Source organism: Colias eurytheme, chromosome 17 (assembly GCF_061535395.1).
Source record: "Colias eurytheme isolate Ceu_HAF_F1 chromosome 17, ilColEury1 Martin Lab GWU primary, whole genome shotgun sequence".
Taxonomy (NCBI): Eukaryota; Metazoa; Arthropoda; class Insecta; order Lepidoptera; family Pieridae; genus Colias; species Colias eurytheme.
The window spans coordinates 7,851,388-7,875,877 of NC_142996.1; the positions used below are offsets into that span (position 1 = coordinate 7,851,388).

Genomic DNA, 24,490 nt, shown 5'->3' on the forward strand with positions numbered 1-24,490 from the left:
GCTTTTCTTACTTAATGAGTGAGGGTAAAGGAGTAACATTTTATTCCAGAAATTGAATTCTTTGTTACTTTAATGATTTTTTTTAAGTTTTTATAGATATTTCCTTGTCTCATGTATGTCACAAAATGTTAATTTAGAGACAAATGTTAATTTGGAATCTCTTTTAATTATTAGGAAAATTAAACAATTGCCCAAATAATTTTATCAAAAATGTTGAGATACATTATTTTGTCTACTATGGAATTAAAAAACGACTCCACTGACTTCATTTTTGATTCTTACCTTATGTAGACTTTGAGCAAATGCCTCTTTAATTACTACGACTAACAGTTTTAATTTGATTTTTTGTTACTAATATAATTTAACTACCTACTTAGTTAGCAAGAAAGTTAATTTGAGTCATATTCAAAAAAGTTGTACATTGTCTCTTATTATGCTGTCCGTGAGGAACAAACCCGCCATAAACCTGTTTTTTTTTCACTTTTGATATTTTTCAATTTCATATAGCTTACTTTTTGTTATTGTTTATATAATTAATAATCAATAGCATTTGTTCCTAACAAATAATAAGAGAAATCATCATTTTATTTTGTCATTACCCAATCCATTCCATATATATTTTTAGTGTCCTCCTGTACACACAATTTATAAAACAGCAATTTTGGATTGATTCTCGTATTTATATTCACATTGTAAAGAGGGCACATAAATAATTAGAGTATACAGTATGTTTCAGTGAATAGCATTATAATTACAATTAAATTATAGTAATAAAAATGATTAAAAACATTTTGTCATTAAAAGTGTACACCATTTACTGACATTTATTACTGAGGCGGTTTCTCCTAGCAGCAATTAGTAGATCAATGGCAGATTTTGTAAATATCAGATGGCAACACCGATCCATTTCATAGACAACCTAGAAGTTGGCTGTCATTTTGTTTTCTTGTTACAAATGTTGTTCTAAGTTCCAAGACTGTGCGGAGTAAAAAATATAATACCATTTCGTAACGCAGTTTGAAGGACTAAATGTGAGTATAAAAAACTGATTATCAGTGTTTAGCTCTAAGAAACTAGACATTTTAAGGCAGTAAACTGTGAAAATGAATAACCTCAATACGCGAGATATTTTTACAATTTTTAGGTTATGTTACACCAATTTACTGACGACCATTTCATGACTTTAGTGACGTCAGTAAATGGTAAAGCTCTAAGGCTGCATTTTCACTGGTGTGGAAGTTATCAATTCAAGAAGAGTATGGGATAATGTAGGCATTTTGCTATATTTATATAACAATAGTTTATATTAAATTCTAAACACGTGTGCCAACTTTCATATGAATGAGTATAATATTTATGTGTATGTATATGTGTGTTTGTGCAAATATCTTTCAGAAACTTGAAACTAAATTGAAACAATTTTTTTTATGGATTTAGTTAGGGAACAGTGCATTAAAATCGGTTCAAAAGTTTCAGATATGAACTATTAAACCAAAAAACTACGTAATAATAAGGAAATTGAAAAAAAAAACATTCTAGAAATACAATAACTCAAAAAGGAAGAATAATAAATAAGTGTACATAGTTTTTTGTGATATTTTTTTCACTTTCTTGTAGCTTCTTTCATCCTATTGTTATTGTTTGCACTGACCACAAAGAAATGTTGACTTACCTACTTAGGTTATACTAGGTACTTGGATCTAACTTACATAATTAACCATTTATTACTAAGGTGAATTGGAGCATATTATTTCCATACAAATTTGGGTCACTAAAACTTTTGAAGTAATAAAGTTCAACCCATTTTCACATTCTCATTACAATAATTCTAATTATCTTCCCGAGAAAAATTAATTTCATTACTGTACAACTTTGTTCAGTACTTTAATGAAGCTTTTTAAATTATCTCTTGGTCAGCGCCATCTAACGGCAATAATTTTCAAAGTGAAAAAAAAAACTGTTAAATAAAGTTGTACAGTGATAAAATTCGTTTTCCGGGAAGATGAAAATTTAAACTGTTATATGATAATAAGAAAATATGATGAACCCCATCACATCAAAAGCTGTCAGCGACAAAAAAATTGTATACATTTGCTTCCAATCCTTAAGGCATTTACAGTTATTTTTATTTTGAAGTCAGTTTTTTAATATTACTTGTTTAACTATATGACTATAAGCTACTTTCTGTATTTTAGATGCCATTATCAGGAGCGGAGAGACAAAAACGGTATATGGAACGCTTAAAACTAGAAAACCCCTTGAAGTTTGAAGAAAAGAGAAAAGCACATTTAGAAAAAGTGAAACAACGCAACATCAAAATATCAGACTTATCTGAGGAAGAGAAACTCATTCAAAGATTAAAATGGCGCGATGCGAATAAGAAGAAGAAGCTTAGAAAAGATGAAAAGACACAAAAAGAGAGAGAGGAAAAGCTGAAACAAATAAGAGAAAAACGAGCAGCCGCAGAAAATGTCAAGCTGAAAAAGAAGAACAAACTATTAGAATCAAAAATTGAGCAGCTCAACAGAAAGATAAACTGTCTCAAAAAAAATTTATATCGGACCAAGAAAAATCTTCATCAGTTAAAAGACCAGATAAATAGTGAAAATTCTTTTGTGTGTATTTCAGAAGACACAGAAGTAGATACAAGATCTCAAAATATGGTAATAACTCCAAACAGCAAAACAAATTATTTCATTGATTCTTTAAGTGAGACTGTCTCGGATGACGATAGGAATAGAATTAAAAGGAAGGTTTTTGAATTGAACGTTTTGTCAGAATCACTGAAATCCGAATATGGCAAAGCCGAAACAAACGACACTAAAAGAAAATTTAAAAGGATTGTGAACAATGATATAACTCAAAAATATCAGATGAAAACAAATCTGACACAGAAATTAGGTCTCGAGGGTAGGGTCAGAATAAAGCAATCTCAGAAACAGCCTTCAGAGGTAAAACATCAGGACATTCAGAATTTCTTCTTGCGTGATGATGTAAGCCGTTCCACGGCAGGAAAAAAGGAAACGAAAACTTTAAAAAAAGTGAAAGTACAAAAACGTTTCTTGAATGACACACTGGACAATCTTTACGAAACTAAATACAAAAAAGAAGGGGGTAAGGCATCCCGGACAACATTCGGGCGATACAAGCCATTTTATGTAAGAACCCCAAACGCAAATGACAGAGACACCTGTCTTTGTACAAAGCACACAAATTTAAAAATGAAAGCAGAAAAACTAAAAATTTTAGGGGTAATCAAAACCACCAGCTATTCTGAGCTGATTGATGAAATTACTTGCGACAAAAACTCTAAAATTTGCATGTATTCGGAATGTACATCTTGTAAAGAAAAAACACCCACAATGGACACTAGCATTAACAATCAAAAAGAAACTACATCCTGGTACAAATGGGTCTTGAAAAGTCATGAATACAGTAAGCACCAACCAGGATCCTCAAAAAGTACCCAACAGATGATCACAAAAAAATACACGAAAGATCTGATCACTGGATCTGTAGAAATGCTGGTTGAAGAATTCGTTAATGAACTACATGCTTTTAAAAGACACTATTTTAATGTGGGTATCCAAGAATCAGCTTTCAAAATGTGTAGGGAAACAATAAAAGAAGACGAAATAGTGTTGATTTGCGACTTTTCAGAAAACTATGCTTGTAAGATGTCAGAGGAGATACAATCCGCACATTTTGGAGCCAGCAAAAATCAATTCACGTTACAGACAGGAGTTATTTACACAAAAGCACATGAGCCACAATCGTTTTGCACAATATCTCCATCGAACTTTCATGATCCAGGAGCAATATGGGCTCATTTGAAGCCAGCAATTGACCTTGCAAAGAACCTATGCCCGTCAGCAAGAGTGCTTCATATATGGTCAGACGGACCAACCACTCAATACAGACAAAAGAAAAACTTTTACTTATTCAACAAACTGATCAGTGAAGACATATTTGACTACGCAACATGGTCTTACTTCGAGGCATCCCACGGAAAAGGGCCAGCAGATGGTGTAGGCGGTGCTATAAAAAGGAAACTGGATGACCTTGTTGCTTATGGACACGATGTACCGTCAGCAGAAGTTGCATATGATTTGCTGAAAGCCCAAGAGTCTGATGTCATCAAATTCTATATATCTGAAGAAAATATTACTAAAATGCAAGACTTAATACCCGATAATCTCCTGGCACTTCCTGGAACGATGAAGGTACACCAAATTATATGTAATAATTCGGAATCTGTGTTTTACAGGGATGTTAGCTGCTTTTGTGGCACTGAAAATAGAGGCCTATGTCAATGTTATGATTGTAAAGAGCATACTTTTATTCCAAAAGAGAAGAACATCAAACGAGCAATCTCGAAATCGGCCAAGCAACAGAACTGCAACAAACGAAGAAAAAAATCAAATTCATCGGATACAGAAATAGACTCGGATGTGACTTACGCAGATACAAGTGAATATGAAGAAGGTGACATTTCTGTTGTTGAATTGGATAGGAATTACTTGATTGACTACCTCCACGGTGAGGAAGAAGAGCAAATGATAACAAATCACATTATTAAAGAAAAGTACGAGGTGTCTCAGAACAATACTAACGACATTGAAACGTCTGAAAATAACGAAACTGAGCAAAGTAAACAAAAGGAAAAGGTAGAACAAAAGAAAAAAGAAAATGATGATGCGTTGAAGATAGAAAAGGAAGTAAAAAAGGAAAAAGAAAGGGAAATAAGACAGGAGATATTTGAACAGGAGAAGAAAAATGTATCAGCCAAAGCAAAAGAATTTCAGAACAACACTAACGACGTTGAAATCCCTGTAAATAACGAAACTGAAACAAGTAAACAAAAGGAAAAGGTGGAAGAAAAGATAAAAGAAAATGATGATGCGTTGAAGATAGAAAACGAAGTAAAAAAGGAAAAAGAAAGGGAAATAAGACAGGAGATATTTGAACAGGAGAAGAAAAATGTATCAGCCAAAGCAAAAGAATTTCAGAACAACACTAACGACGTTGAAATCCCTGTAAATAACGAAACTGAAACAAGTAAACAAAAGGAAAAGGTGGAAGAAAAGATAAAAGAAAATGATGATGCGTTGAAGATAGAAAACGAAGTAAAAAAGGAAAAAGGCAGGGAAAAAGAAAAGGAAATAAAACAGGAGAGATATGGACGGGAAAGGAAAAATGTATCAGCCAAAGCTTCAAATAACGAAACTGAAACAAGTAAACATAAGGAAAATGTGGAAGAAAAGATAAAAGAAAAGGATTATGCGTTGAAGATAATAAAGGAAGTAAAAAAAGAAAATGGAGAGGAAAAAGAAAAGGAAATAAAACAGGAGAAATATGGACAGGAAAATATATCAGCCAAAGTAAAAGAAGCTAGTAACGAATATCCTTCAAAATCTAGTATTACATTATTGAGTGACATTCAGCTTACTACTGTCTTGGATGAAAATACAGGCAAATTCAAATTCATTCTGATGAAACAATCACATAAAAAACACAAAACCCCTGTAGTGGGACAGTTCATTCTGGCAAAATTTTATACGAAACAATCAAAAAAGATTTACCGATATGTGTGCGTTATTAATGAAGTTTATGGAAATAAAATAGTTGTCCAGGGTCTAAAATCAAGGAAATCCAAAAATATATTTCGTCTCTTAGACAATGATATTTCGATTATCGAAATAGAAGACATAATTAAATATCTTCCTGAACCTTTGAGAAATGGCGATAATTATATATTTGCCAATGATATTGATATAAGAGAAGCGTAATGTCCAACACACTAGTAAAATAACACGTGTTGTAATTGTTTAATTTTTTTTTTCATTTTTAATTATTAATAAAGTAAATAAATTAAATTTTTTATGTGCTTAATTATTACCTCTTCCTTATTATTTTAGAAGGTCGAATCGAAAGTTTTTCAAATTTTCATTTAATGGTTTTATATTTTTGTTTTATTATATTATTATAAGAACTTGAATGCCAAAAGTCAGTGCAAAATAGGTTAGGCTAGAGTTAAATAGGCTATTCATTTATTGATGGTCCAGAAATGTCACTGGTGAGTATGCATCTTTACATTTACCATTTCATGACATTTCGTGACAATACCATTTACTAACCATTTCTTGACGTACAACTTTTTTGAATATGACCCATTTGACTTTTAAACATAGTAGTTGTTTTGTGGTATATTATTTATTAATGTTTGTTATCGGTTAAATCAAAATAACACGTAGCCTGATTTCCTACCAAAACAGCTACTATAATAATACTTGCATAGTGTGGACACTGTATTTAAAAATGTACGGCATCAAGAGGGAATATATAGATTTTTTAAATATTTGACTAATTAGGCCGAAAAGACAGCAATAAATTAATATTTTTCATAATCTGTTTGAACAAGATAAATGTTTGCATTCGTGTTCTTTGTTGTAATTATTTGGCCATCATATTAGCAATTCATATATTATTGTCCAACAATTTTAGATCAATGATCAAATAAAGTAAATATTTTAAATAATATAAGTATATAAATATGAAAATAAAAGTATTTTAATTCCTAACAAAGCACTAACACAAAATGTACTAGAAAATATATTACAAAATATGACGAATAAAAGAAAATAGAAAAAAACAAAACCTTTAATAATACATCTTACAACTAGTATTTAATTCTACATACAACAACTAGATACCCATTATATGACTGTTAGTGTATAATTCGATATTTTTGGTGCATTATTATCTACAACGAATCGTAGGATTGTAAACATTTTGGACGGTTTACCTTATATTTCTATGAAAATACCGTTCAAAAATTTAAACAATAAATTTTCAATCCAATAAAATGATAATTCGAATCAAATTCGCGTAAATAAAGTACCATTTAAAAAGCAATAATTTAATTATAAATTGATAAATTGTACTTATCATACAGGTATTTCATTGTACTATCTATGTGTATAATTTTATTCCATTACAATATGTCCTTGAAAATCATTCGCAAATGTTGACGCCCTTAAAAATATTTGACAGATGTAATATTTAGTCTGTGCTGTCAAATATTATTTAGTCTGTGCTGTCAAATATGTTATGAATGTGACTCAAAAACATTTTAGTTCATATTTTATTTATACAAACGTAACAGAAAGGTTTATTTATAACTGAAATAAACAAAACACACGCGTTTAACCAAAAATATCGAATTTATACGTTTTACTGTTCGAATACAAAGAGATCATAACAACTCTAGGTAACTTTTTATAATATGTAAAGCTATACATTTTCCGATATAACTGCAAATTATTTTCGAAGTTTAAAAAAATTACAATATTTCATGGATTGTAAACTTACATTTGTCTTCTTAATGTACTATTTTGATCTGATTTCTGGTGTGTTCTATTCAATAAAAGATTAAACATAGGATTGATTGACTCCTCACAAAATATAAAACAATATATTCATAGCAAAATAATACAAAATTGATGTATAGTAAATTCATCACAAATCAAAATGAAATCTGAAAAAATTACAAAGAAGAACACTCGATCTTGTAATGACGTAACTTCGAAACCTTAGTCGAAGTCTTACTAATCATACTCTTTCGGAACATAGCTATTAAAACTGTTTTCATCACACATTTTACCTGCTAAATGAAACCCTTTCCCCTTTAACAAATTCCAAGCTCACGAACCACGTCTCAAACTGCATCACCGATCTTTTATTAGTTTAAAAGATAGGTGATGTGGCCTTCCCTTTAAACTCTCTTCTTTCCATGTGAACCAAATGTCTATCTATGAACCAAGTCCTTTCACATATCCCTTAAATTGTCTCTCTATTAAAAAAAAAGACGGGTTGCACTCCGGGAGTGCCGGCAGAAGTGAAAACTTGATTAATAACGTTGAGCATGTTTTATATCCATCCGTCTTACGCTTTTTCGATCAGATCACGTGTCCTGACGCGAGTTTAAGATTTTATACCCATTACAGAAAAAGTGCTCAACGCCGCTAAAGAAGTTTTCACTTCAAAAAATCCGAAAACATTTGCAGTTACACCTATCACAACGCGTTACCGCGCATCGCCAAACAGCAGTTTGGCGAAGTATGTGCGTCAGCTGCGCTCGTCGATATTGGCTAGCACGTGTGTGTACAGGCGGTGCTGCGTGACGCTCGCTAGCTCGTACTCGAGGGACGATAGTCCGTCCTTTTGGAATGTCTTGCTGGTTTGCGAGAGGAGCTGGTACCTGGGGGATTTTCATTTAGTCGGTTAATTTTTGTTTTTGTTTAGTAGAAGTGGAAGAAGGGAGATGAAAGTACTTCTAGGTAGTATAGTAAGTATCTATACTATAAGCAACAAATAAGAATGAATAAAGTGTCTATCAAAAGATGCTACAAAGAAGTTTTGGGTGAGTTCTGGGGCAAAAGTAGAAGTAAGAATACTCTTACTCTTAGAACAAATTATAATAGGCAAGTGGAATATAATCGAAAAAGACTTTCGTAGCATCCTAAACAGTGCTGTCTTATCATTATCTATATTGAATATTGTTTCGAATGAAACATTCTGTATACTGGGAAAATCGTTTCAAATGGAAGTAAATTACGTACATTGTACTTTTTTATATTTAAAGATACAAATCTCATTCATACCTTTTGGGGTTAGGTGCAGACTTCTTATGGTCCAACATCGCGTATCGTGCTATGGACATCTTGTATCTAGCTATGTGATAGTTCATTTTCTTAATCCTGTATGGAAAAAATCAATCTCAATTTATATCAAGTACTTAGTAAGAATCTAGTTATATTGCTGCTGGTTCTGACCTGATTACCCAATAAAGAACTGAAAATATATGGAAAAAATCTTGAGACGATAAAGATCATATTTCTAAATAACATGTCGATAAAAATATAAATTTAGGTATTTAAATCATCGAATTCCATCACACATTATCCTACTATTTGTTAACAAACTTTGTTTAATTTCGTTATACCTAATCCCCCTCCAACTATTACAATAGACCAACTTCTATGAAAATAGACAAACTTCTCTTTTGTTCCCAAAGTATTTGGTTCAGTTTAAACTAATAACACAAGTGACTCACCTATAGAACATATCGTCGTCCTCGCCTCCCCAACCCCAGTATTTATTGGAGAAGCCGTTGACTTTAGTGAATTGCTCTTTTGTCATCGCCGACACACCGCCGAAGATATCTTCGTAAGGTAACCTAGATGATATTATTTCATGATTTAAAAAAAATGTTTCAATAATTATAAATTAGTTATGTTTAAAAAGACAATATTAAATAATAAAATCAAGTAAAAAATAATCAACCATTTTTTTATTAGCTATTCAGGACAACAAGAAAACCTCATTCAATTATTGTAAAAAAATAGGTAATTATTGAATTTTTAACTATATTCTATCTATTAAAAGTAGGTCAAAGTAGAGTCTAATGGAGTCGGTTACATACAAACATACAGTTGATGATATAAACGTGTTTAAAATATGTGAACACATTTAAGTGTTCCAAATATAATTCTATGTTAGCAAGAGTTTATATAAAATGAATTACTGAATCTTTTTTCTACAAATACGACTGAAAAGTAAGATTAGTTTTAAAGCAGTGAACAAGTAACGAGCTTAAACAAGTTTGGCCTGGCCTAAACTAGTTATACCTAACGGGCTTAGGATAAAGTGCTTTGGCTAAAGTAGGTTATCCTAAAATGGGATTTCGGTTACAAATATAAATTCTAAAAGAATAGCTTTATATATATTTTATGTAATATAGGCAAAAAAGTTCGAGGTACAACACTTTATGCTGAACTGATAAATCACGTAAAATACATTTTTGCAGATAATAGAAGTCTTTCATCTTTTTGTGTACAAAATATACAAAAGCAAAATTAATACTTATCTCAATTGCGTTTAATTGTAAGTTACGATTTGATATTCATTATTTAAAATATAATTTAAAATAAACCATACAACAAAACTGCATTTAACGAGAATTTTAACATACACACCCCTAGACCCTACCAAATAATACCAAAATTCATACTCACTTAAAATTAAGTTTATCTATAGACGCGGACATATGCCGCGGTTGTTTAGGGCACGAGTACAAGTTCCTAGAGTCGAGAGGCAGCAAGTCTATATCGTGGAAGATGAAACACTGCCAACCCCCGGCCTTCTGTCTCTGACTCTCAACGAAGCCGACGTTCATCAGCTTTGCCCGGTTGAAGTCGCTAGAACCTGGAAGTGGGTGCTGGTGTAAGGTTTAACTGCCACTCGCTTTAAAACCTAGGTACATAATGTATGGTGTAGCAAGTTTGCAGAGCTTATTTTTTGTAATATTAGTTACTAGGTTTGATCAAGACATTGTCTATTTAACGAAATAACGAGGAATGGAGACTTTTGACTTTGCGTTTAAAATCTGTTACAGTCCTTACTTTATAAAAGACAAAACAAAAGACTTGTTTAACATAGATGTCCTTTTAACGTACCTTCTTGCTCGACGATAAATATTCCGTACTCTAATTGTTGTTTCATTAAAAAAGGATGCATGTGGTTCAGGAAAATCGCCAAATGTTGTTGGCGATCCCTATAACAAAAATAAATCGATAAATATGATAGGTAATTGAAACACCATATTTTATGAATGGAGTAAGAAAAGGCATTTTCCGTGGAATATTATGAATTCCTTTCTAATTCATATTGCAGGCGGTGTACACAATGTTTACGTAGGTATCTTAGAAAAATCGTTTTAAAGTACCTACTATAATCGTCATAAATATGCTTGATATTTGTCAATTTGAATACTAATGGTTGTATTTTTTATTTCCTCGTTTCCAACATTTGCAACCTAGCATAACCGAGATTTTTTACACTGCAGTTATTTGAAATACAGCTCAAAAACCACAGTTTCGAATAAAGTAGCGAAACGGTAAAGCTAATATATTTAGCGTAAAAGTAGGTTGAGCGTGAAGTAAGTGCATCTCAACGACACTGCTCCAATAAAAAATTAATAAACAACAAAATTAAAAACTAAAAACGAATTTAATAAACCGAGCTAGTGCTTTTTAGAGCTATTTCAGACCTGCGTACTTTTCTGCGTGTATACGTTCATTACACGTGCGCTATACATTACGCGCTTCAAAAAACCGGACTCGCGTAAACGGGCATGTTTGACATGTTTCGGTATATTCGCTTCAACCGATGGTATTGATAATATATTGTATACGATAGGTTGTGTCGTTGTACGAAGCGCATCAACGCTCGGACGAGTGGAGTGTCTGACAAAAGGCGCGATGCGTAGTACATGCGTTTCCAAAAACTAACCCATACGCGCGTACAAAACGATAGTCTGAAACCGCTCTTACGTGAAACTGCTGAGTTCAGGGCAATCTTGGGGAACATTTATCGTGACGTCATAAATCTGATCTGCCCTTTGCGATAAAGGGACAAAGGCCACGAGGTGCAAAGGTGAGGTCAAGGAAGTAGGGTAATTTCTATTGTTTCTTGATTTATTTACAACTGAGATAAGATTGTATCAAATTTTATATGGTGTAAATAAATTGCGCCTTTTTAAAAATTCAAATAAACAAATTTTATAGAATTGTACAAATATGGCAATGAATTAATTTATCATCCATGTAACAAAAACACGGATAATAAAATCTTTCAGGAACTAATGAAATTCCTAGGTTCTACTTCTTTCTCTTCTTTATTGATTGTTTACTATTAGAAGTGATACATATAAAATTATTGTATAACGATGTATGACATATGTATGACAGATAAAAAATCTGTAAGACATTATCACGTTTCAGCTTTACGCAAGAATACTGCAGTCTGAGACATCAATGCAGATGAAAGCCAGCGTGGCGTCGGTTACATAACAGATGTAACATAACGTTTTTCCGACGATTTTAAAATAATGTTTTTTTTTTAACATGACTCTGAAAACGAATAATTTTGTTATATTTTAAATACTGCTTTTATACTTGATGGTTTTAGGTGAAAATAGCCAAAATCCTGTCGATTAAAAAGTAATAATTTTTAACTAGAAGGAAATAATCTTCATATATGTAAGTACTACTTTTACTACCTATTACTCCCACTTTATATTTAAAATTACTAATTACACAAGTTCATATTTAATAATGCGAAGTAGGCTATAATCCTAAACGGTTATCATATATTACCTTTCCTTATATCAAGTAGGTAATACACATTATTTGAAATGATACAATCTCTATACATCAATTATTGTCTGTACATTTGCATAACATTACTACCGAGAGTCCATTAAAATATCTGCATTACTTACGTTTAAGCGTGAACAATCATCAAGCTTAGTTCTTACGAGGGTCTGCAGAAAAGTAGGTTAAGATTGTAATACGAGCTCTCGAGACTCCTAAGCGATTTCTTATATAACCGTTTTTCATGTTATTTTTCTAGTAAAAACATGAATGTTTACATTTATGCAGTTTTGTGGTTAGGTGGATTGCTATACATTTAGGTTTTTTATTATAAGTTGTTAAATAATACTGGATAAGTTATTCGTAGGATTTAGGTAGGTACTTATTTTAATTGTATTTTATGCAGAAAAGGGGATATATGAGTATATGAGTAATTTAATAGATACATGTAGAACAATTAAAAAGGCTTACTGAATAAAAAGTGGAACTATTGTGTTATTATTTCGAAGTCTGAACAAGATATCTGTAGTGTAGTGTTGCAGCTGATGTTTGCGTGCTCGTGTTGAGCAAATACAAGGAATTGGGTGCAAAGGTGTAACAATAAAGCGTAGTATATTATTTAGTTTCCTTTATAAACAAAGACGATGATCTTACGAGTTTTTAAGAGATTTGTAGGTTTATGGTCCCAGTCGCACGTATTATTTATTTATGTTTTCGATACGATAGAATATCTTATATATAAAATTCTCGTGTCACAATGTTAGTCTGCATACTCCTCCGAAACGGGTGGACAGATTCTCATGAAATTTTCTGTGCATATCGGGTAAGTCTGAGAATCGGCCAACATCTATTTTTCATATGTACCACGGGCGAAGCCGGGGCGGACCGCTAGTATTTTATATAATAGAGAACATTGTCATAGTTTAAGTTTTAATGCGACTACAAGACGACATCTGTCGGGGCAGCTAGTATAACCAAATTACACATGCGTTGAGTATCTCCATCTATACTCCTTCCATCTATCCTTTTTATAACAATGATATTAATTTTATGCAAAGACTTTTCCGCCAAAACGTTGATAAATTGATTATTAAAAATATCTTGTTACTAACCTGTACGGTACAATAATAGCAACTTTATGCCTCGCTGTACAGTTGGGTGGGGAGTAGCGTCCTCCTCTGTGTACTTCAGGATATTTCCTCTCCACCCAGTCCAGATCTATCTCCGTTTTGTTCACGGTTATTGGACCTGTTGTTTGAGAAAATAATTATATAGATGTATAGATAATATAATAGTAAAGCTAGAGATATGTATTGATTCATAAAACGATACGAAATACTTAAAGATAGTTCACTAAAACTTAATATCATCTCCCGTGTCTCATCCAAATTCGCTCTAATAAATAATTTTGAAATCTTTCTATAAACCGAAATAAAATACTATATAAATTTTAAATAAAATATAGCAACTTTAAATTGAATATAACACCCGAAATACTTCGTACATTTTATAAAATTTACCAGCTCAATTATTTCGTTATTTTCGCTTCTCCACTCTCAAATTAGTTATCGCAAGGGAAATGGTGTAAAGTTTTTACACTTTTTAACTAAATTGTGTTAAAAATCTGCAATAAATTTATAAAATTCGCTACAAATATTTCTGATATCTAAAAGTAAATTTTCGGTAGTCTTGCACGTGATTTTCGCAACTCAAGCCGTCACCATGCTTGAGTTCTTAACCTAAAAATTCATATACGTACGTTACATCATTATCTTACAAAGTGTATTGTCTTACCTAAATCTGGAGGCATTTCGTCGCAGAGCGGCAAGCTGGGTTCATTGAACTTTATTCCGTCTTCTGTAGTCACCAAATTTTTTATTCCCTCCATTATTTTAGTGAGCAAGAGCGGAGTGCTTGTATAGTCTGTGTCATTCCTTCGCACCATGTTGAAAGTGTTATTATTGCTTATAGTATTGTTCAGTTGAGTCTTCTGGGTTTCGTTTTGTATAGCTAGTGCTATTTTAGGCCAGGATTGCGGCGATTTTTCACCGGGTCTGAAAAATAACTTGATTTCAATATACCTAATGAAAATATAGTATTTGTCTTGCTCATTTTGAAGCCCACATACTTTTTTGAGTAGGTAAATTCAGTTATGGAATAAATTCGATATTGCAAAAGCCAAATTATTATTGTGCTGAGATGCGTTTATTTATATGGTAATTTCAAAGCTTTTATCAGGTATTAGCGGCTGGTTTGCTGTTATAAACACTATATGTATAGATAACAAATATGTTTATTAAATGCAAATATAAATAATAATAAAATAAAATAAAAATCATTTATTGATCAATTTGTGGGTTAGGTACAAACATGTAACATTTGGACCCCAAACTAGGACAGCCTGTATTTTGGGGTCCACCTTCCTTAATGACACAATAATAACAAAACTATGGCATAATATTAACTTAAATAATGATTTAGGTAATTTAGCTATTTTTTATACAGAATAAAATTTAAATTATACATTTTAACTCAAGTTTAGTAGATATACTCATATGTTGTGCGTGCGTGTTTGTATGCATGTTTGAGCGTGTGTGTATGTATGAGTGTGCGTGTGTGTGTGTGTGAATGTATGTGTGAATGAGTGTGTAAGCGCGTGAGTGGATGTAGTGGCCATAGTGGTTGCGTTTGCTAGATTTTTATTTGAACTATGTATTGTTCAGTATCTGAATAATTCTGGGTCAGCAACCACTCTGTAACCTTCTTTTTACATTTTACTAAGGTAAGATTGTGTATAGAAAGGCTTTTATTGACCTTTTTATATAAAAATATACTCATGTATGAAGATTGGCGACGAAGGAAACCAGTACGCGTAATATGGTTAGAGCATACAAGGTCATTTCTTCTCTTACCAGAAGAGACAGCACAAAGAGGTGTTATTTTATGTTGTCTAAGAGTTATTTGCAATATATATGTCTGCCTTACATTCAGAATTTTAGCTTCCCTATACAGCTGGTCAGTTGGATATCTAAAAGGTTTATGAAGAATGACCTTGAGAATGCCTCTTTGTGCTCTTTCTAGAATTAATAACGACGTTTTGAAAGTGCCACCCCATACCGAAATGCAATATTGGATAATTGAGTGGCAAAGAGCTTTGTAAACCATAAAGATGATTTTGTGTTCCAGTAATACCCTAAGTCTTTTAAAAATCCACGACAGTTTTCGAACTCTAGTGGTTATAAGTTCAATATGTTGCTTCCATTTACAAAGGTTATCGATTATAACTCCTAGGTATTTAATGTGTGGAACCATTTTTATAGCAGAACAATTGCATAATATATTCGAACTGAATGTATCACAGGTGTGAACTTTTAATATAAAATCATTAGGTGGTTGAGAAGAATTTGTGGAACTAAACGCAATAAAATTAGTTTTATCCAGATTTAAGGTGAGTAGACTATTTCGCAACCAATTAGAAACAGTTCTGATGCCGTTCTCCGCGTGGAAGCATGCCTCAGCCCAACTCCCTCCATGAAAGATAAGTATATAATTCCTGGTTATTACTGTTATCATCTAAAACATGTATAAAACTACAATTTACACGTCTGGGCTACACGCGAAATCGCAAATTTCAAAAATAAAGCGTCATTTACTTGTAAAATCTTCTCTCAATAATTTCTTGTGCATATTTGTAAAGATAGTTGGCGAGAAACCCGAGCAGTGACTAGAATCAATTTAATATAACAGTTTCATGTTATTTTCTAGAAACTAGCTAGACGGTAATGCAATTCTGCATAAAGTCCCCTTGGCTTCGACGAACATCGTTGATGTTATGCTGTATTTATTGAAACACAAAGTCATTATGGCACGGTTCTTTACATATTTTGTCTTGTGTAATGTGCTCTTCAAAAAAAGATCCATTCAAAGATAAATTTATCCCATTATTTATAATCAACTACATATTTTCATTAATAGAAATATGTAAGAACAATAAAGCTATATGTACATGTTCAGCAAATTGAAAGTCAGGTTTTATAAACAGGCCAGAATAGTCAAAGTAATTGACGACCAAATTATATTAATATAACGAAAAACATCCTGTAATTATCTCCGAACCTTTGAAATAATCAATAGATTTCCGTCCTAACATCACATAAAAAAGACTGTAGGTATATAATAATTTATGTTCGATATTCCCTCTATATTTACGAATAATTTCGTAAGGGGATACGAGCTGCCAATTCTCTAATAGAAGCTTAGTGGCAGACGATATGTGTATTGTGTAGGCATATCGTATTAGCTTAGCTTGTTATGGTAAATCTAAACATATTATGGTAATAACGAGATATGTTACAATGAAACGTGTTAGGTTGGTTGCCTCTCCTATCTTTTATTTTTTCTATTCACATACCTATTAAGGTGATGAATTAATTTTTCTAACATTTACGGCCCTGTTTAAACCTTCGTAATTTTTATATTATTAAAGTTGTCGTGATGAAAATTCTTGACAAGAAAGTTCAATAGTAACACAATACGTCTATCGTTTTAGAAACATGATTCCATGATATTTTCTCGATAGAAAAAAAATACAAAGTTCTCATTGTTATTTTTTTATAATCTCTGGCATCTTCAAAATAACAAACGTAAAGTTACGACTTTTTGGATATTAACTATAAAATATACAACCTATACGTCTACCGATTTAGAATTTTGAAATATGCGATGGTTTTGAAATAAACAAGAAATACTTGAAATTAGCGCGCGACCAGCCAATATAGCGAGAGCCGCCCTGTAGCTTCCTACCCCGATCGCTGTACGAGTCATTCCCGCTACGGCCGTCACACGGGGAACTTGTGTCGCTCGCGCAATCGTAAGAAAGGGTGACAACACGATAAGACAAAATGAGACAAATGGGGACAATAAAGAAAATAAGAAGAAGAAACATAAAGGTTGGAGGAAAAAGAATGCTTACAATTGGAACAAATTAATGAAGTAAGTTGGTTTTATTTTAAATTTGATGATAATTGTATTATAGACGATGTTTGATATGTACCCCTGTTTTAAGTACATAACGAATGTGTAAGGTTTTTTCATTTATAGCATAGATAATCTTTTCAGAAATCCGGAATCCAGAAGGAAAATAAACCCACTGATTGTTCACAATGTGAACCCACTCCTTCGTAAGTACCTTTATTCAGTCAAAAATGTATGTTATCAACGCTCTACTGGTTTTATCGCATGATTCCATTTTTAGCAAAAAGCAACAAAGTGCAAAGAAATAAAAAATCATGGTGAACTTAGTGGAAGTATGGTGGACTAAATATGGAACAGGAGCTCATTGGAGTAGTATTATATTTAAAAAAAATACGAAAAAATTTCAAGAATTACATTTCTTAGTGGGTGGTAGATACCTATGTTGTATAAAGAAATTGATTTTGATATTTATTTCATTTATACTTACTACACCTGTGCGGGAAATTGCTTAGTACTAAAACAGGTTTATATTCATATTTACATAGTAATGTAGTTTTTCATTTCGAAAAATTTTGTGTAAGTACATATATTAAATTGAGTTCCTGGGTGATCTGGAAACACAATTGGGCCCGGAAGATGGCGCTGCAGTCACTCCTCCTAATCACATGAACCGATTTGGATGAATATTTGTGTGCACATTTCATTGTTGTGGGATGATTGGTTGATTCGTTTTCACATTAGCTAATATTATGTATTTTTGTTGTAAACTTAATTTAATGTTTATAATTATTAACATTATTATTGCTATAAATAAGCCAGTGTTCGTCTCACATTGCTGTACCTGCCTACCTACCCTACCAGGGCCTAACTTTGTTCTGGCTATTTTATTTTGATTATTTATAATGAATAATTACAATTATAATAGAGTGCAAAAAATAAATACATGCGTCAATATATTTTGTGTGTTTTTTTTAAACAATTTTTTTATTTAAAAAAATATCATTCCGACCGCGGCTTTGCCCGCGTGGAATTAGGTTATATCGTGAATCCGGTTTTATCCCACAGAGGTGTTCAGTTCGGATAAAAAGTATCCTATGTGTAAATCCAGGCAATTAGCTATATTTTATCAAAATTGGTAATGTAGTCTTGACGTGATTAAGTAACAACTAACAAAAAATATACAAATTAACATCCAAACTTTCGCATCAGTTTTACTGTATTAGTGATATCTTCCACTCTTGACTTTGACTGAGAAGAATTAGGGTTTACAACTTCTTTCAGAAATAGTACCTTTCATTTTTGGGCATGATGTAATATCTACGTCAGCATCAAATTCTATCTAAATCAATTCAGTAGTCCGCGTTATTGAGTACCATTTCATTTTTTCAGAGTTACAATATTTTTTGTTATTTTAAAGATTATTTATAACCTACAGTATTATTTTGTAATAAAGTAAACATTACGAAATAATAATAATTATTAATAATGTCTAAGTAGTTGTTAAAAAGAAGATTATTTGTTTATACGCAAGAAAATAAAACCAATAAATCAACAATTAAATAAATGTATAACAATATTATAACTGTATGACGACTCCACACATGTTTGTCCCGAGTCGGCCAGCGGCAGCGCGGCGAGTTTGCAAGAATGACTTCGCGCACACCCGCGTTCGCGATAGCGAGCTATTAGACTCCGCCCGCCAAGCAGTGGATTTTTTTTTGTGTATCGTCTTAAGAGTTTCATTTTAGAAGTAGAGAACTCTTTAGAAATTGAAATTGCAATGGTTAGGGATATTAATGACGACGCGACTAACTTTCATAGTTTCTGAATTAGGTGTTGATTCAAATTCAGCATGAACCGAGTCACGCTCCAATCGGACTAGTTAAAGCAAAACCTCTAAGTTCTTGTTACAGTACTATGCTATTACGTCACAATATGTACGTATTAATATGAGCTTCTAAAGCCCATATCCCTATTCCTCATTCTATTAAAGTTTGTTAACACATTCAAAACCGCTTGCTACTACTACTAGTACTACTAATAGTATCGCTTCAAACGCTAAACACTTTAAACTAAATGAAGCTATATATATATAGGTATAATTGGTTATTTATAAACACATTCTTCGCTACACATACTGTCACATTATTGGTGGAAAGACACCTTAAAAGCTTCTAAAAAACTCACTTGACAGTAGGCTGTGTAGCGTTATATATCGGCGTGTACAGATACGTGCGGAGTGGCGACGCGTCCAGGATGGAGCCGAAGAGGTACTCCACGGCAGCCAGCGCGAGGACCAGCAGTAAGAGCAGGCGGAGCGCCCGCGCCGCCCGCCCGCCGCCCGCCGCGCCCATCAACACATGCGCGGGGACTAACTGGAACCCTGCGTAAATAAATAAATGTTAAAGTTATGAATTGCCAAAAAACATGTAAAAATATATTAAAAGAATAAATGAAAAAGGCTCTGAATTGCCAAAATACACGTAAAAATTAAATTAATAAAAGAAGAACCTCCCGTCATTTTTAGGAATAATTATCTAAACCAATAAGTAGGAACTAAGTAGTACATTTTTATCAAAATAAAAGTATTATTAAAGTTATAATGCTGTAGTTCTCCTCCTTTCCCGATAAATACGATTTTGAACAATGATTAATGATAAAAAGAAGGGCGTATTTACTTGAATAACAAATTTTGAACTTAATTTTCTTTCTGATTAACAATAAAATATCTACATGCTATACTTTTAGGAACCAATTAGGTATTAATCGATAAATTTCCAAAGTAATAAGAAATCATGTTCGAAATCACTAAAAATAAAACGTGACTATTTCGCGTAAAAGCAAAAACATTCATACTAATATTGCTGAAGAAAACTCAATTACCACGCTAATTTGAAATCTCATAATCGTAAATACGGTACATTAAGGAAACGGCATTACTGTGTAAGTGTTTTTCTTTGTTATAAAATGAAAATATCCTTGAAAATTAGTACCTATGTGAAATAACATTTTGCAATTTGAGTTTACTAAGTAGATTTTAATAAATGAGGAAATTATTTAAATTGTACTTTCAAGAAAACACAGCAATGTTATGGTATGGTATGGAGTAAATTCAGATACATTTTTATAAAATAGCTCACAGAAAATTTTGAAAAAGTATACTTATTGTCTTTATTATCAAAGACGGAAATTTCTCTATTCCCTATATTCTATTCATTTTAATAAAAAAAAGCATTCTTATTATCTAAAAACTGTGTACTTCGAATTTTCCTTTCATTTATATCTACAGCCTGTTTAACCACGTATCAAATCTTTTGAAAAAATCTGCTATCAATATAAAATTCTTAATACCAAAAGAAAATTTACGCCTTCCAAAATTCATCGACGCATAAATCAAATAAGTACTAAAGTGTTTCTTTATACAAAGTCCGGTTTACATATCTCGAAACCCTATTACATTTGTATAGTGCCGTTTTCCGGAGTATTAACCCTTACAACGGTCACATAACTTGAAGACGTAAACACGTCTTAACTCAAGGGCCCTTTCCGCCCAGTGGCTATTTAGGTTCGGGGTTCCGCATCAGCTGATATGCAAAGGGTCCCAATGACCCGCAATGCACATTAATCAAGATGACATCTCATTACAAAGTTTTGGTCGACCTTTAAAGTTTTATGTCATTCATTTAGGTTATAATTCATAGATTACATTTGATCTTCACTATTTATAGTATAAAAGTTGCTTTCCGCCGTCTTTGTGTCGGTATGATTGATCTTTAAAATTACGCTACACATTTTGATACGGTTTTTTTAATAGATAGAGTGATTCAATACGAGGGTTTGTATATAATTTATTAAGTTTTCTGCACAACGGGCGAAGCGGAAAGCTAGTGTACAATATTATGGTAAACTTTATTAGTTCAATATTTATATTATTATAATAATAATAAATATAGCAAACAAAGTCGAGTGTTTTGTTTAGCTTCTTACGGAAACGTGAAGAAAATCGATCAAGACATGAGATTTTCTACCTACGCATACGTAAGAAAATCCGCTTACACCAAACAATAACTTATATAGAAAACGCTATTTTTATAATATTATTTAACACGACGCGTAAATCTCAAGAAAAATAGACTCGACAATTTGAATATATTTGACGAACACTTGGAACAAAATGTAATATAGATGCCAAAAAATTCTTAATAGTGAAGTCGCATACAAACTAGCACTTTTAAACTGCTTTAACACTAACCGTATAAAAGCTAGAAAAAGAACAGACATAAACGTTTCATATGATAATGAAAATACTTTCAAGGACTATATTCCCTATGTTTTCTTACTTATAGCAAGAGTTTTAAGGAGTATGTTCGTGTTTTCTTTAATAAAAGTCATATACTCAAATGTAATTAGTTACCTGAGATGTGTAAGTTAAAGACGGTGCTCTATGGAAGTGGCCCATTGTCCGTCAACAAGCGTGCCTCGTGTGGAGTCTCAAGACCATGTTCTGTAAAGAAAAATGTAATTTAATCATTTTATAAAGAAATCATAAAATTTAACAGCTCTAGAATAACGCAGTATTATTAATCTCACGAATTTATTTATTTATTTATTTATTTATTTATGATGCACCAACAGTAACTCAATTTGTAACATTATATAAATAATCGTACATAAAGTCTTAAATTCTTAATCTAAATTGGCTACTAATTATAGGTACATACAGCATTACTTCAGAATTGGATTGAATTTAATATTTAATCTAAATAATTTACTATTATCTAAATATTAATAATTTATTATAATATTTTAATTATACACAGAAAAAAAATGTTAGATGTAGAGCAATGTGAAAACAATATTGTCAAAAATAATTGTCGGAATTCAATAACATTTTTACAGTCATTCAATAAGAGATTTTGAGGATTAACGATTTAAATTTCGTTAATGATTGACCGAAGATGTCTATGTCTCCCGAGATACTCGTGAGCTTATTATACTCGTGGGAGAGTCTCACTATGGGTGAATTTTTGCCAAGATTTGTCCTATATGAAGGCGCACTCAGGAGGGAACGGGGTTGACGGGGGAGTCTAGACGGTACATTGATACAGAGCCTACTAAGTAATGCTGGACAGTCGAGACCGTTATTCAACAATTTGTATAAGAACGAAAGATCAGCTATAGTGCGACGCGATTCGAGAGATGTCATGCTAAAGTGTTTAAGCCTGCCTTCATAAGAGCTTATGGATCTTGCGATACCAGCTCGGTAAGCAAGATGGCGTACAAGTCTCCTCTGAATATTTTCAATTCTATTTTTGTGAATCTGATAACAGGGGTTCCAAACTATACTGCAATACTCCAAACGAGTGCGCACGAAGCTATTATAAAGAAGTAGAGCAGTAGAGGTGTTTTTAAATTCCTTTGAACAACGCAGAATAAATCCAAGAGAACGGTACGCCGCTGCGATGACAACATCATAATGTTCTATAAAACGTAGCTTACAATCCAAGTGCACTCCCAGATCGCGAATCGTAGACACTTCCATTAGCATGTTACCCTTAATGTGATATTTGGAGAGTATTCTATTTTGGGAACGAGTAAAAGATATCTGGTAACACTTGCCACAATTCAGATACATTGCGTTTCTTTCGCACCAATTAGTCAGTCTATCCAGGTCAGATTGTATTAAATCGGAATCAGCACGAGAATTTATTTGACGAATTCATTTCAAATCGTCAGCAAATAAAAATGGTGTACTGTGCTGGAAAATATCAGGCAAATCATTAATAAATATGTTAAAAAATAATGGGCCCAGGGTTGACCCTTGAGGCACTCCTGATGTCGCTAAGAAATACTCGGACTGAACTCCATCCAGAACTACCGACGACCTTCTTCCACCTAAATAAGACTTGCACCAATTCAAAATATTTCCTGTAATTCCGGCGTGTTTCAACTTGTCAACCAATATGCGGTGGCTGACTTTATCAAAAGCCTTAGAAAAGTCGGTGTAGATAGCGTCAACTTGGAAACCTCGGTCTACGGCATCTGACACATCGCTTATGAAGGCAACTAGGTTGGTGTTCGTAGATCTCTTGTTGACAAAACCATGTTGATTGATGGATAAAGCGCTCTGGACAGTGGAATATAAATGGCTATATACAAGGGACTCGAAAACTTTTGCCATTGTGGAGAGAATAGAAATTGGACGGTAATTAGAAACCAATTCACGTTTGCCATTTTTGTATATGGGTACAATTCGAGCCAGTTTCCATTTTGACGGAAATATTCCCTTCTCAAGTGAGGCGTTGTATATATACGAAAGTGGCAAGGACAAAGCTCGAGCGCAAGACGTCAAGAAAAAAGGCGGTATATTATCAGGTCCCGCGCCCTTGGACTTATCTAATTTTGAGAGTGCTCCGTAGACAGCATGTTGAGATATGTTAAAAGAATTTGTGATTTTAATAAGGGAAACATCATTGGATGAAGAATAATCGGGTGAAGTATGTGTTGGATCAAATACAGAAGAAAATTGCTTTGCAAATAAATTAGCGATATCAGTAGGATTGTTGGCGACTTCTGAATTCAAAACCATCTGCGAGGGATAAGTGGATCCGCCTTTCCGCAAGTTCTTAATATGAGTCCAAAAAATTTTAGGCTGAGTTTTAACCGCCTTTTCAATCTTGTCTAAGTAGTTTTTGTAGCAAACTTTAATTAAGGTGGCACCTTCCTTACGCAGATAACTAAATTCAAGAACGTCTAGCGGATTACCATATTTTTTTACCTTCTTACGTAGTTTTAATTTCTTTTTAAGCACTTTTAAAAGATGATTTGAGTACCAAGGAGGATAACCACCTTGGTATCGAAAAGTCATCGGTATATGTTGTTTAATAACATTACTAATAACAGCATAAAAATTATCAACAATAACATCTATTCCCTCTGTTAAATTCAGTTCATGTTTCCAGTTAATGCAGTTGAGAGTGTTAATTATTGTATTGTAATCTGCTTTAAAAAAGTTGTAACGATATGAGGGCTTCGGTTTACATTTTCTGGTAATTTTAGTATTAGGTGTGATAACTAAAGGGGGATGGTACCTGTCAACTTCTCTTATAGGACTAGGGCATACTGTTATATCAATGCAATCAATGTCTGAGAGTACTAAATCAAGGACTTTACTTTGAGAATTTTTAAATCCATTGCGCTGAGTGAAATCATGCAAAGCGAGGAAATCCACCAGACGATCTCTTAAACGAGAACCACAGCAAGAAGGAAATAAGAAGAAGTTTGTATTGTCGTATACCCAA

General features: G+C 32.7%; 2 protein-coding genes and 2 long non-coding RNA genes across 4 annotated transcripts in view; 2 read left to right on the forward strand and 2 right to left on the reverse strand.

Moving 5' to 3' along the window:
• LOC149901337 (uncharacterized) overlaps positions 1 to 24,490 on the reverse strand; it is a 197,218-nt gene that overhangs the window by 28,130 nt on the left and 144,598 nt on the right. The window lies entirely within an intron of this gene.
• Positions 3,224 to 6,176, forward strand: LOC149901338 (uncharacterized). The gene has a single exon (XM_090111617.1). It carries the CDS (start codon positions 3,321 to 3,323, stop codon positions 5,787 to 5,789), a length of 2,469 nt encoding a protein of 822 aa, XP_089967743.1. The 5' UTR covers positions 3,224 to 3,320; the 3' UTR covers positions 5,790 to 6,176.
• beta4GalNAcTA (beta1,4-N-acetylgalactosaminyltransferase A) overlaps positions 7,557 to 24,490 on the reverse strand; it is a 117,710-nt gene continuing 100,776 nt past the window's right edge. Inside the window, exons 2-10 of the mRNA XM_090111619.1 lie at positions 21,604 to 21,693; positions 19,377 to 19,572; positions 14,010 to 14,269; positions 13,328 to 13,463; positions 10,518 to 10,615; positions 10,077 to 10,266; positions 9,116 to 9,238; positions 8,664 to 8,759; positions 7,557 to 8,260 (exon numbers count right to left, since the gene is read on the reverse strand). Coding sequence (XP_089967745.1) covers positions 8,128 to 8,260; positions 8,664 to 8,759; positions 9,116 to 9,238; positions 10,077 to 10,266; positions 10,518 to 10,615; positions 13,328 to 13,463; positions 14,010 to 14,269; positions 19,377 to 19,543 — 1,203 coding nt within the window. The 5' untranslated portion in view covers positions 19,544 to 19,572; positions 21,604 to 21,693 and the 3' untranslated portion in view covers positions 7,557 to 8,127. The remainder of the gene's footprint in view (positions 8,261 to 8,663; positions 8,760 to 9,115; positions 9,239 to 10,076; positions 10,267 to 10,517; positions 10,616 to 13,327; positions 13,464 to 14,009; positions 14,270 to 19,376; positions 19,573 to 21,603; positions 21,694 to 24,490) is intronic.
• On the forward strand, positions 16,878 to 17,612 carry LOC149901340 (uncharacterized). Its single transcript, XR_016457677.1, has 3 exons — positions 16,878 to 17,207; positions 17,334 to 17,395; positions 17,470 to 17,612. It is a non-coding gene; the product is annotated as an uncharacterized LOC149901340 (long non-coding RNA).